This window comes from Thalassophryne amazonica, chromosome 7 (genome assembly GCF_902500255.1).
Source record: "Thalassophryne amazonica chromosome 7, fThaAma1.1, whole genome shotgun sequence".
In the NCBI taxonomy this organism is placed as follows: Eukaryota; Metazoa; Chordata; class Actinopteri; order Batrachoidiformes; family Batrachoididae; genus Thalassophryne; species Thalassophryne amazonica.
Genome location: NC_047109.1, coordinates 17,120,479 through 17,134,380, shown reverse-complemented (window position 1 = coordinate 17,134,380; position 13,902 = coordinate 17,120,479). Strand labels below are relative to the sequence as shown.

Below are 13,902 nucleotides of genomic sequence, written 5' to 3'. Positions count from 1 at the left end.
GCGTCTCAAATGCATTTCTCCTGTTGTGAACTTACCCATAATGCACTGCCGAGACAGCGTGTCCACACTAAAACCTTCAAAATTAGTGCAATACTTTAAAACTAAAACATATATCTGATATTTTCACTTTATTAAACTTCAGACGTGACGTTAATTTAAATAACTTGTCCGAAATTAGTTTGGTTAAAATTTTAACCATAAAACTGCATGCCTCTGGATGACTTGGGTGATATTGCTGGCAAGTTAGTATGGTGTCAAGAGAAATTATCTTTTTTTTCCTCTTGCTTTCTTTTTTTGTGTGACCAGTTCTCCTCTGACTGCAGAGGATAGAGCGGTTTCTCCTGAAACCAGCTCTCCTCTGTCTGCAGGGAATAGAACTGTACATCTGCTACAAAACATTTAACAGGTAGGCACTAAAATCTTTGTCAGACGTCGCAAATGTTTTTAACTGTTAAAGGTTTATTCACTATGCCTGCAAAAATATGTTAGCTATCTAATAATTATTGGACCAAAATTTCTAATTGGAAAATAATTGGTCCGCTGATCGTTTTCAAAGTTACCTGAAAAGCTAATCCGATAATGAAAATTATCTTAGATAATTAGCGGATTAACAGAACTGTGCCCACCACTGGTAATGATGCTACTTTTTATGGAATTGAGGTTCAAGGTCATAGGTCAAGGTCAGTATGCATTTGTCAGAGTTCTACTGTTTGATCCTCTCATTCTTTGACCTTGTTTTTTGGCATGCACCAAGGTCATGACCCTACCTTGGCTGGGATTGAAGGTCACGAGTCAGTGTTGAAGTTCATTTGTTTGTGCTCTAACTGTTTAATTAAATGAGCTTTAATTTGGAAGTTTAACAGCTATTTAGGTCATGATCTCAACTTGTCTGTCATTGAAGGTCAAGGTCAAAAGTTAAGCTCAAAATTTTGTATTGTTGTTGTGCAATGTACAGGTGTTGGTCATATAATTAGAATATCATGAAGTTGATTTATTTCAGTAATTCCATTCAAAAAGTGAAACTTGTATATTCATTCATTCCACACAGACTGATATAATTCAAATGTTTATTTCTTTTCATTTTGATGATTATAACTGACAACTAATGAAAATCCCAAATTCAGTATCTCAGAAAATTTGAATATTGTGAAAAGGCTGAATATTGAAGACACCTGGTGGCACACTCTAATCAGCTAATTAACTCAAAACACCTGCAAAGGCCTTTAACTGGTCTTTCAGTCTCGTCTGTAGGCTACACAATCATGGGGAAGACTGCTGACTTGACATCTTGCCTGGCCTAAAGACAAAAAGTATTCGACTGCTGCTGAGTGGTCAAAAGTTATGTTCTGTGATGAAAGTAAATTTTGCATTTCGTCTGGAAATCAAGGTCCCAAAGTCTGGAGGAAGAGAGGAGAGGCACAGAATCCACTTTGCTTGAGGTCCAGTGTAAAGTTTCCACAGTCATTGATGGTTTGGGGTGCCATGTCATCTGCTGGTGTTGGTCCACTGTGTTTTCTGAGGTCCAAGGTCAATGCAGCTGTCTACCAGGAAGTTGTAGAGCACTTCATGCTTCCTGCTGCTGACCAAATTTATGGAGATGCAGATTTCATTTTCCAACAGGACTTGGCACCTGCACACAGTGCCAAAGCTACCAGTACCTGGTTTAAGGACCATGGTATCCCTATTCTTAATTGGCCAGCAAACTTGCCTAACCTTAACCCCATAAAAATCTATGGGGTATTGTGAAGAGGAAGATGTGACACGCCAGACCCAACAATGCATAAGAGCTGAAGGCCACTATCAGAGCAACCTGGGCTCTCATACCACCTGAGCAGTGCCACAGACTGATCGACTCCATGCCACGCCGCATTGCTGCAGTAATTCAGGCAAAAGGAGCCCAACTACGTATTGAGTGCCTGTACATGCTCATACTTTTCATGTTCATACTTTTCAGTTGGCCACCATTTCTAAAAATCCTTTTTTTTTGTATTGGTCTTAAGTAATATTCTAATTTACTGAGATACTGAATTTGGGATTTGCATTAGTTGTCAGTTATAATCATCAGAATTAAAAGAAATAAACACTTGAAATATCTCAGTTGGTGTGTAATGAATGAATATAATATACAAGTTTCACTTTTTGAATGGAATTACTGAAATAAATCAACTTTTTCCTAATATTGTAATTATATGACCAGCACCTGTAGATGAATCCACAGTAAAGTCGACTGATTGATTGATATATACTCACACAATGACATCATTCTTTCCTTTGATATCATTCTTTCCTTTGATATCATCGGTCTCTACAGATTATTTTCCTTCTCTTATTTTAAAACTATGTAAAATCAGAAAACAAATTGTGCAACCGCTTTATGATGGTTTTCTTCTTCGCTCAAGAGAAAAAGAAAACCGAAAAAAAAAAAGATATCAAAGCAATGTTTGCTCCTAAACACAGATTGTGTAATTATGGCTAGATTTTCTATTTTGTATTAAATTCAAATTGTTTACAGGTTGTTGTTTTGTTTTTTCTTTTTTCAGTATTGATCTCCTTGCCCTCTTTAAAAAAATAAATAAATAAAAAAAGAAATCTAATATTTCCATGTGTGAAGTGGAACGTAACCGAGGCTGTAGCCCAGCAGTGGATCACAACATGATATTTGGTTGAAACGAGGTCTCTTTACTGGTTTGGTGTGTGTTCGTGCACGTTTAGCGGTTTATGTTTGTGTGCTGCCGTCTGGTCTCCCTGTGGTCAGTGTTGTGGTTTCACCTGGCTGGGTGTTCGCCTCCATCTTCTTTATTCACCTGTATCCTATTTGGAATCACACACCTGCCTTGTGTTGTCTGTTATTTCTCACCATTTATGGGTTTGGTTTTCACTTTGTATGTTATTGTTGTGGGCCAGGCTGCAGCTGAGTTCAGGTTTTTTTTTTGGGTGTTCCTGGTTGCTTCTTTCTCTTTTGTTTCTTTTTTTTTTGTCATTGATCACACTCCATTTTCTGAGTTGTCCTCCTGCTGTGTCCACGCCATGCTTGCATGCTTGTTCATCTTCCAGCCTGTCTGTTTTATTTCTCCTCTATGTCCTCCACGTGCCATGCTCGTGGCAATCTGGGTTATCCTTCTAATAGTGCAGCAGATAGCAGAATATTTACAGAAGAATCCTTCAAATGGGGACACAAGCACCAAATTTGGCACAAATACTCCTTAGACATTGCTCTTTTGAAAAAAACAACTGGTCACTTAAATTTTCAATACGTTGCCAGGTAGGGGTCCACTGAATAATTACACAGGGGCCAAAATTAAAAGATGCTCCAATCAAATTGAAAACTACATCACATTATTTGTCTGAACAGAAATATTCCAAAAAGATATAGTTTGGAATATCTGTGACTGAATGTTCTGGGGTTGTGAGGTAAAAACAGCAAGAATGGTGACAAAGATCAGTTTCAGTTTGTACAGGGATCAAAAGTTAAAGTTGCTCCAATTTTGGTAAAATGTGGTGCAGATAATTAGTTGAACTAATAGGATTAATAAATGGAATAGTTGACAGTGTTAAATGTTTGGTTTGCAAAGTAAATGTCACAGTGTCGACGTCCATTGGATTCCATGACGTGATATGTTACCCCGTAACATGATAACTAAGCATGACACATGGTGCAAACTATTCCTTTTTAAAACACTATTAACTCAACCAATAATTTGCATCACTTTTTTTTTCTTGGTTAAAAAAATTCATAGATAGTACAAACTATACCTTTTTGGAATCTTTGTAATGAGACAAATAATGTGGTGCAGTTTTCAGTTTGATTGGAGCATTTTAAAATTTTGACCCCTGTGTAATTCTTCAATTGACCCCTACCTGGCTTCCTATTGAACTTCCAAATGGCCAATTGTTTTTTTTTCTCTCTAAAGAGCAATGTCTAAGGGCCCGGTCCCACTGGAGAGAGGATTAATTGCCCATGAATTGAGTACACAAATTACGGCCATTCGTTGTCGTCTGCAACAAAAATGGCCAAAAATGACAAATGTCCCAGTATGAATTACGGATATATTAATAATATATAGTGAATATATGATGAACAATTACGGTTGTATAACGCATGTAGTGTGGAAACGGATCCGACACATTGCGTTTATCACTGCAGTATTATGGGTGTATTATGAATGCATCGCGCACGTGTTGCGCGTGGATGGCATCTGCATTGCGGTCATAAATGAAACACACGCGTGGTGTCGACATCACTATTCACACCTGGAGCATTTGCTGGACTTGGACAAGTTGATTGGAGTAAACAAGCAGTGAACAGGGCGAGTGGTGACGTCAGCGGATCGCATCAGAGTGCAGCTCGTCTGAACGATTATAAGAAGTTAATCTGTTATAAACATAAGAATAAATAATGTAACAGCTGCAGACAAGAAGGAAAAAACACGCAACTGTTTTATCAAGCCTTGACAATGTAAACAAGTCAAATAATTACCTTTATAGATGGCTCAAAATGCTTTCTGCAGCTGGGCCATTCGCACATGTGTGCACGCGCGAACGGCCCAGCTGCAGCTTCCTCTGTGATTTAGGAGGTGATTAGAGCTGTTTTCAACAGCCAATTTGCAGAATAAAATGATTAAGCTGCCACAAAATAATTTTATATATGCAGCATCCAGCACAGAGCGCGTGGCAGCCGGTAGAACAAAGAACAGCGTCCAGCTGTAAACACAGCGCATCTGATTTGCATCCTCCGCAAAGCAGACGTAATAAAAATGCTTTATTTGTGGCCAATCTGTATGCAGTCGCTACAACTTATTTTAGTTTGTGATGTGGACATGATGGGCACGCAAAATATCTGTTTTACACACTGTCCCAGTCCGCTGCCAAGCCGCAATTCCCTGTCAGTTGCGGATATCAGCAGATCACGGCGAATATACAGCGCATAGATTATGTATTGTGTATGTATGGAGTATGTAAGGCAGATGTCATCCGCAGCCAAAATTTTGTGCAGCTCAAAAATCCTGGTAACGGAAAAATGTCCCTCTGCGGATAATTGCGGACGTGTGCGGGTGTCGGCTGACTCATACAAGCATGTTTCACGCATATTGCGGATGTTAAGCGAATATGAGCCAATTTTGTGCGTAATCCATGCACAAATCCTCCTAAACGCCAGTGGGACTGGACCCTAAGGAGTATTTGTGACAAATTGGTGCTTCTTTCATCATTTGAAGGATTGTTTCAGTTATCTGCTGCACTATCAAACTGTAACAATAACAACATAATGATGCTCCTCCTACAACTCAGACACATGCACATTATTCTGATTGGCCAGGTTGTAAAGTTTGGAGTTAACTCCACCCACTGTGCCCAAAGACAGAACAGAGTAGGTGTGGCAAGAAGCTCCTTTCCATTTAAAGCAACAGACACAAAGCAGATGTTTAAGATTCTTTAATTCTGTATTTATGACACTTTTGTGCTCCTGTCAGGTCTCCTTCTGCACAATATAATCATTTAATAAGCATGAGATATGAACATTTTTACAAACTGTGTGACTTCAGTTTGCTGTTTCTTGCTGCAGGTGAATGACCGCCTGGACAGAAACTGCTGCGGTTTCACACCTGACCCTGCAGACACCTGCGTGGAGAACCTGCTGCACCACAAATGTCACAACACCAGGGACCTGCTGCTGGTTCACATCCTGGTACATCAGACATACGGCACCAATGTCATGTGACCTTTGGCGCGTTCTGACCTACATTTACGCTAAATGTGCTGAGGACGTGACGATTGTATAAAGAGAAATGACTAACATGGAAGAGAATCCTTCAACAAGGTGCCAAGTTGTAATTACAAGTAACCACCACTTGGTGGCATAGTAGCATTGGGAAAGTACAGAAATAAACTGGTTTGTAAAGGTGGAGGTGAAAACCTTTCGCAGTTGTAACTGGATACGTTGTTTGAGTCAGAATCTCAACAAATCAGCAGCTCAAAGCTCTAAAAGCACCACAGATCACTGAATGTGATTCTGGAGAAGTCAGAGACGGCGAGTTCAGCCTGGAGTGAGGGGAGCCACCAAAACACCTGTGACAAATGTGAAGCAGTTACAAGCTTTGGTGACTGTGACTGGAGAAACTGTGCAGCCAGTTTGTACTTCTTTTCTTTTTTTCTTTTTTTTTGGAACTGTTTATTCATTTTAAATTGGCACACATCAGAATTTTTCACAGCACTGTGCAAAAAGGATTAAGAAACAATACGAAAAAACAAAAAGCGAAAACACAAACAAACACACAACTCCCTCCTCAGACATAGCACTTCTTTGTGTACGCATTTGTCTAGATAAATAATCAAAATTTCGATTTCACTTTATGCAGGAAAAAAGAAAAGTCAGGTTTGCAGATTAGTCACCATTTTACAATTCCTCTTCTGTATTAAGATTTGCCAAGTTCACATTTTTCACAAATTCTCTAAATGGTCCCCATATCTCTTCAAATATTACCAGTTTGTCTTTACTAATACATGTAATCTTTTCTAGAAAAACTATGAACATTTGTTTCACCCAGTACGCCAAACTGGGCCTGTTTGTCTTTTCCCAAAATATAGCAATTGATCTTTTAGCTTGCAGGAGACATGTTGATCATTATTTGTTCATTCTTGGTAAAGTTATGTTTTCCAGAATAAATTCTCAAAATAAAAAGAGCAGGATTTAATGGTATGTTCTTTGATATAATCATCATTTCTATTGCTTTTTTTAACCTCCTCCCAGAAAAATCCAATCTTAATACGTTGCCACATGCAGTGGAACAGTGTCTTTTTATCCTCATTACATTTTGTACTCACATCTACTGTGTTACTATTATATCTGTTCAATTTTACCAGTGTGATGTAAGTTCTCATGAGCCATTTATACTGTATGAGCATAAATTGGATATTGATTGTGTGTGAGTTTTGATTTCCAGTCTTCTTGTGATACATTTATTGCTAAATCCTCATTACGCCCTTTGTTTTGAAACAGAATTTTCAGTTGAATTAGACACTAACAAATTGTACAACTCTGATATAGCTCCTTTACTTAGACTGTTTTTATAAACAATTTTCTCCAAATTAGTTTTTTTTGTTTTGTTTTGTGTTTTTTGGTTTGGTTAAAATGTTATTCTGACTAGCTCTAAAGAAACTTCTAAGCTGAAAAAAGTAGTTTTTTAAAATCTATATTGTGTTTTCCTCTAATTTCTTAAAAGGACATCAAATTCTCTGAGTTAGACATAAATAAATCTTGCGTAGTCTTCAATCCCTTTGAAAAGGGCCATTGTTGAAAAACAGGGTCTGCCCTCCCTGGAATAACGGACTGATTTCCCCAAATTGGACTACACAAAAACAGTTGACAGGGCTTTCTTTTTTTTTTTTTTTTTGTGAAACATTGAAAGACTTTGTTCAAAAGAAAATAGATGAACTCAGTCTTAAAGCAGCCGGCGACCATATCGTCCATATTTTGCAATCTCTTTTACAATCTGTTCTAAATTTTCTGTTTTTTCAGAAACCGCCCAAAAACACGACTGCTTCAGCTGTGAATCAGACTCAGTCTGTGAACCCTGATTTACTTAATGATAAAAGATGGTCAGTTATCAGTCAGATTTTTCTGAATTCATCCAAAAGAATATAATCCGCCAGATCCAGATCTCTACCTGGATCCAGACCACATTGTGATTATTGATGATCAATCAGTCTGATTATTTTTCTGGATGCAGATCATCTCCAAAATGGATTTTTTTTTTCCCCCCCTTCCTGATGACATCTATATTTCAAACAGATTTTCTTTTCTCATGTTCAGGTGAGGAGGGCGGAGCCTAACAGGCTGGTGTTCATCGATAACGCCGGCAGACCTCATCAGGACGCTGCTAACCTCGACTTCAGGCTGATCGAAGGCATTGATGAGTGAGTTTGACTTCAGTCCCAGAATCCATAAATCCCACCTCCCAGCATCAGAACAGCAGGCGAACTTTAATTTTAGGAAATTTTTCCAAAGGAAAATAAACACAATGTTTCTGTGGTGATGGACGTCTTAGTCAGTCTGCAGGAAGCTGTCCAGGTTCCAGGTTTGATTCCATGTTTTCAGTTCTCCTGTTGTTCAATACGCTGACAGAATGCTCTTAAGAAATACAAACAGTATGGTGCTGTACAGTAAATCTATCTGGATTAGGCAGTTCTCAAAGACTGAGTGAACATGCAAGAAGGAGACAAGTGAGGGTAGCCACCAAGACGACACATCAGCAGATAACATACATACAGGAGTTCAGGTAAACTGATTACTGACAACTGTAAATAAGAGCACACATTCAGTTAATCTTTCTACAGCAGACTGTCCTCAGAACTGTGCATGTGCTCCACAGAGACAAGTGAGGGAAGCCACCAAAACTCATGACAACTCTGTAGGAGTTATAAGCTTCTGTGACTAGAGGAACTGTGTAGAGTGGGACCTTTGTCTCATCACCAGTCACAGCTTCATGGTGGAACAGAGAAGGAAATCTATATTTGAGTCTCCCATGTGCCTTTTGGCAAACCATAACTGAAATTTCACATCGTGTTTAGTGCACCCTTCTCTCGCTTTTTTTTTTTTTGTCAGTCCACCGTGAAGTTGTGACAGACAAATATTGCTCCTCCAGTCACAGCCATGGAGGCCTGTAATTCCTGGACTCTCACTGGTTGTCTCCTGGCAGGTTTCCAGAGACAGCGGTGTCGGTGCTGCAGTCGGGGTGTTTGGAGGACCTTCTGCTGCGTTCCCTTTTCACAGACAAAGTATTCTGGGACAGTCGAGGTGGGTTCAACGGGCTGAAGGTTCTCATCCGGACGGTGGAGCAGCGAGGGAGGATTTTGCTCCAATACATTAAAGACAAGAAGCTGCGACTCAACAGGGACCTTTGACCGAGTCCACAAACCAAAGTCAGCTCATGTTCAGTGTCAGCGTCCAGGACAACGGACACGGTCAACTTCCAGAAAAAAAATGTTTGTGTCATTAGAGAACGTTTGGAGACAAATTTACCAGCTGAACTACACACACCCCCTCCCCCCACCACCATCAAACAAACAAACTGGTTACATTTACAGAAAACTCTTTAACTTACAACAGCAGACAAGTGACAAAAATGTGTTTTCTTCATATGAGTCTGTGTCAAAGGTCGAAGTGGAAATGTAAAATAATCAGAAATACTTACTAGAATAAATCTGAAATGCACCTGACGATATTTAGACCCAATCCACAGGACAGGTGAGGACAGATTACTACAGGACAGATTAATACACGACAAGACAAATTACTACAGGAGGAGATTGCTACAGGGCAGGACAGATTAATACTGTACAAGACAAATTACTACAGGACAGGAAAGATTAATACAGGACAAAACACGTTACTACAGGACAGAACAGATTAGGTAAAAACAGAACACATGAATACAGGATGGGGAAGTTTAACATAGTGGACTGGGCAGATTAATACAGGACAGGACAGAGTTATAGTGGACTGGGCAGATTCATACAGGACAGATTAATACTGAACAGGGCAAATTAAAAGATGACCACAGTCTCATTTTTTCCTGTACTGACTGCTGTAGAAATAATCTTTTTTTTTTTTTCCTATTTAAACTGTTGAAGATACAGATTATTACAGAAGGACAGAAATGCAGAGAAACGAGTGGATTTTCTGTGACTCCGCCTTCTCTTCCCACATCACTCTAGAATGGAGTCTTACAGGAAGACATACTGGTTTCCGGCCAACTGGGAAAGAGATGAATGATATATCATGGCGGCAAACTGCCACTTGCAGTTTCCGTGCCGAGGCCATGCTACTGCAGTCCAAAGGCCAAAGATTCAGGATTCACTCCACAACTACTTCGGTGGTAACATTTTTAACATTTTTTTTTTCCTACTTTCCAGATCCAACAGTCAGCCATAAACGCTGACTAGCGTTTTTAAGGTAACTTCCCCCTTCGAACTCGATATCCGCCTGTGCATTTCATTCTTGTTGCTTTTATTTGTGCTTTTTGGTATGACAGTTATCAAGTTTACAACAAACACACAGTGACATTGTTTGAATATGTAACTTTTTGTACCTTACCGATGACGTGTGACAAAACATTCATTTTCTGCCACTTAATAGAGGGTCAAAGTTCAATTTTGATATTTTGTATCAAAATATCAAAGGAAAAAATAAAACCTCCAGTTTGATCATGATGGGAAATTAAGTAACAGCTTCCAGATTACAATAGAAATCATCTGTGATAGAAACACGCAGCATTTGTCAGATTTTTAGTGACTTTAGTAACTTTTGCATGTTTCTTTGAGCACATGAACCAAAAACGTCATCACACAAAAATGACAAACCTGCAACTGAAGAAATGTTAAAAAAAAAAAACTTTGGCAAAATAAGAAAAGTTCAAGGTCATGCTGTCCAGAGTCTGGTCTCTGGTCCAGGTTCTGGTCCAGTGGGAAAGAGGTGGTTTTATTGTATAGTCACGGTTTGTATTCGGCTCCTCCTGATCAAGAAGCACCGCCTGTTTCCTCCTTTTTGAATGTTTTTGCAGAGAGCTGGTGGAGGATGGATTCAAAGAAATCTGTGTTTTTATGAGATACGCTTTACTGCCTGTAATGAAAAGAATAAAAATGTCATTAAAACGGTTTCTGGACTGAATCCAACAAGCCTTTTGATTAAAAAAAAAAATAAAAAATCCATGCATATATGTGCCAAAACACATAAGCAAATAATAATAAATGTTCAGAAAATGGGTGAAAAATGTCATTTGATAAGAAATAGATTTAATCTTCTTGAGTGATGCATTCTTTTGTGAAAATATTATATATTTCTGTTCATTTATAAAAAGCTTTGATGATCCCGTGATGATGTTTTATGTCTTGGTTGCCCTGAGTTGCTCTGAGTTGCTGTCTCAGGGATTAATGAGGTTTCATGAACGGCTGAAATGGGAAACATTCAAACCTGCTTCAGTCACTTAATGTCTCTCACAGCAGATTGCTGTTAATCTCCCATGTATCTGCCGGCCGTTACTACATTTAAATGCTGTTAATCTGTTTGTTTCCTCAAGTTATTACAGTCCATCTCTGCTCCTCCAATCACAGCCGGACAAAACAATAATTAGAGCAACTAAAAATGTGATTAGTGATTAACTGTTTTTTTTTTTTTTCTTTAGTGCAGTGCCCATAAAAAAGTACTTTTAATTATGATTTGTTAAATGGTTTTAGAACAAAAACAGTTGCTGTTTATTCTCTTTCCTGAATGAATGAAATCTACTTTCATTTATGACAAATATTTATATGTACTGTTACAGTTTTATTCAGAAAAATGTGTGGCACTTTGAATTTGTCAGACGACTTCTCCAACAGCTTTTCATTTTGAACATTTATTTATTTATTTTATCAGGAACTGACCCGCTGGTGCAGTAAATTTAATGGAATTTTGTGTGGGTTTTTTTAATGTTACAGGCTTTGGTTTTGTCATATAAAATCAATAAGGTTAGCATTATGTTGTAGGTACAGGGCTCATATAGATACGATAAACACAAAGAGCCATAAAAACGTATTAATATACAACCCCAATTCCAATGAAGTTGGGACGTTGTGTGAAATGTAAACAAAAACAGAATACAATGATTTGCAAATCCTCTTCAACCTATATTCAGTTGAATACACCACAAAGACAAGATATTTAATGTTCAAACTGATAAACTTTATTGTTTTTGCAAATATTTGCTCATTTTGAAATGGATGCCTGCAACACGTTTCAAAAAAGTTGGGACAGTGGTATGTTTACCACTGTGTTACACTCAATAAGCATTTGGGAACTGAGGACACTAATTGGTGAAGCTTTGTAGGTGGAATTCTTTAACATTCTTGCTTGATGTACGATTCAGTTCAACAGTCCGGAGTCTCCGTTGTCGTATTTTACTCTTCATAATGCGCCACACATTTTCAAAGGGCGACAGATCTGGACTGTACGTAGGCAGGCCAGTCTAGTACCCGCACTCTTTTACTATGAAGCCACGCTGTTGCTCCTTTTGTACCCAATCATGACACTCACCTGTTTCCAATTAACCTGTTCACCTGTGGAATGTTCTAAACAGGTGTTCTTTGAGCATTCATCAACTTTCCCAGTCTTTTGTTTCCCCTGTCCCAGCTTTTTTGAAATGTGTTGCAGGTATCCATTTCAAAATGAGCAAATATTTGCACAAAAACAATAAAGTTTATCAGTTTGAACATTAAATATCTTGTCTTTGTGGTGTATTCAATTGAATATAGGTTTCTGTGTAGAGTTTGCATGTTCCCTCCGTGTTTGCATGTGTTTTCTCCGGGTGCTCCTGTTTCCTCCCACATCCACAGACATGCGGGTTAGGTGGATTGGAATCTTTAAATTGTCCGTAGGTGTGCAAGTGGGTGTGAATATTTGTTTGTCTGTTTGTGGCCCTGTGACAGACTGGCGTCCTGTCCTGGGTGTACCCCACCTCGCGCTCTATGACTGCTGGGATAGGCTCCAGCCCCCCGCGGCCCTTAATTGGAGTAAGCGGTTGAAGATGAGTGTGTATTCTGTTTTATTTACATTTCACACTACGTCCCAACTACATTGGAATTGGGGTTGTAACTGGGTCATAAATGACCTCATTTAGTCATTTTAGCTTGGTCACTTGAGGGTTAAAATGAATATTTTCACATTTGTCACCACATTACGAAATAACTTCATCCAACCCACCCCGAACCCCCAATACATCACCCATGGAGCCGCCACTGGCCACGAAAGAGAAATCTGTTTTTAGTGTCGACTGTCTGCAGCCATGTGGTAATTCAGCCTGAGTCTGAGCTGAAAGTGTTTGTGTGATTTATTTATTTCATTTCAAATAATTGGATATGTTTACACCTGAGTGCACGTGAGCGTGACTCAGAGTGAAAGCTGCAGGCTGAAGGTCATCATGTGTTCAGCCGGACGAGGCCACAAAGACGTCATGCAGCACGCACGGAGCCATCACGCACGTTCACACATGGATCCATGAGTTCTTGACCTGTCACTCAAGTTCTGTTTTTGTTATAACCTGAATTCCACAAACAGTTTGATCTGAGCTGGAATTGAAATTGTGACATTTTGAGCAGAATAAAGTTTTTAAATTCATGAAAAATGAAATCACAGGTAGCTCTAGAAGCTGCACACATCACAAACAGAACTTCGATCACACTAAATGTCACATTACAGACAGTAGGACGCTCAGCAGAGCGCAGAGCTGCACCAACACTACACTTAGCCTTCAGTTAGCCAAACCTGGATCTAGTTTTGATCCTGATTACTGAACTTTGATCCTGTTGCTAATTTGTGATGCAAATCCTAACCTTTGATCCTGAAATCCAGACTTTGATTTTGATTGATTTGTGATCCTAACTTTGATCTTGATGCTGACCTTTAATTGCTGTTCTGACCTTTGATCCTACTTCTGATTTATGTGGATCCTGATCTTTGATCTTGAAATTGGTTCTTTGATCATGATCTTGTCTCAGGTCACTCAACTTTGACCCTGATCTGTGATCTGATACTGACCTTAATTATGAAATGGAGCGAGCCTGTGGCAACATACACACTGCATTTCACTTTATTTACTGTATTTACTCCATTAAAGGGCCCCACCCTATTAAAAAGCCCCCCTCCCCTGACTTTTTTCGGCAAATTGCATGTAGTGAAATGTGAATTCCTGAGAGAACAAGTAAAATGAAATTGTCCTACCTCATTGCCGTGGCAAAACATAAGCCATCCATGAAGTTCATAATTTGTGGCTAGTGTCCAGGATGGTCATAGTCCTCTGCTGATGTCTCTGCGTCATCTTCACTTTCCTCCATATCCAACTTCAAATACCAGCCATTCAACGCTCAGCAGTTCTG

General features: G+C 39.0%; 1 protein-coding gene across 2 annotated transcripts in view; it reads left to right on the top strand.

Annotated features, from left to right (window-relative positions):
- The window catches only part of gask1a (golgi associated kinase 1A), a 53,509-nt gene extending 44,593 nt beyond the window's left edge, over positions 1-8,916 (top strand). For both annotated transcript variants that reach the window (XM_034173910.1, XM_034173909.1), the window contains exons 4-6: positions 5,561-5,683; positions 7,808-7,911; positions 8,694-8,916. In XM_034173910.1, the coding sequence (XP_034029801.1) occupies positions 5,561-5,683; positions 7,808-7,911; positions 8,694-8,898 (432 nt within the window). In that variant the 3' untranslated portion in view covers positions 8,899-8,916. The remainder of the gene's footprint in view (positions 1-5,560; positions 5,684-7,807; positions 7,912-8,693) is intronic.
- The last annotated feature ends 4,986 nt before the right edge of the window (positions 8,917-13,902 follow it).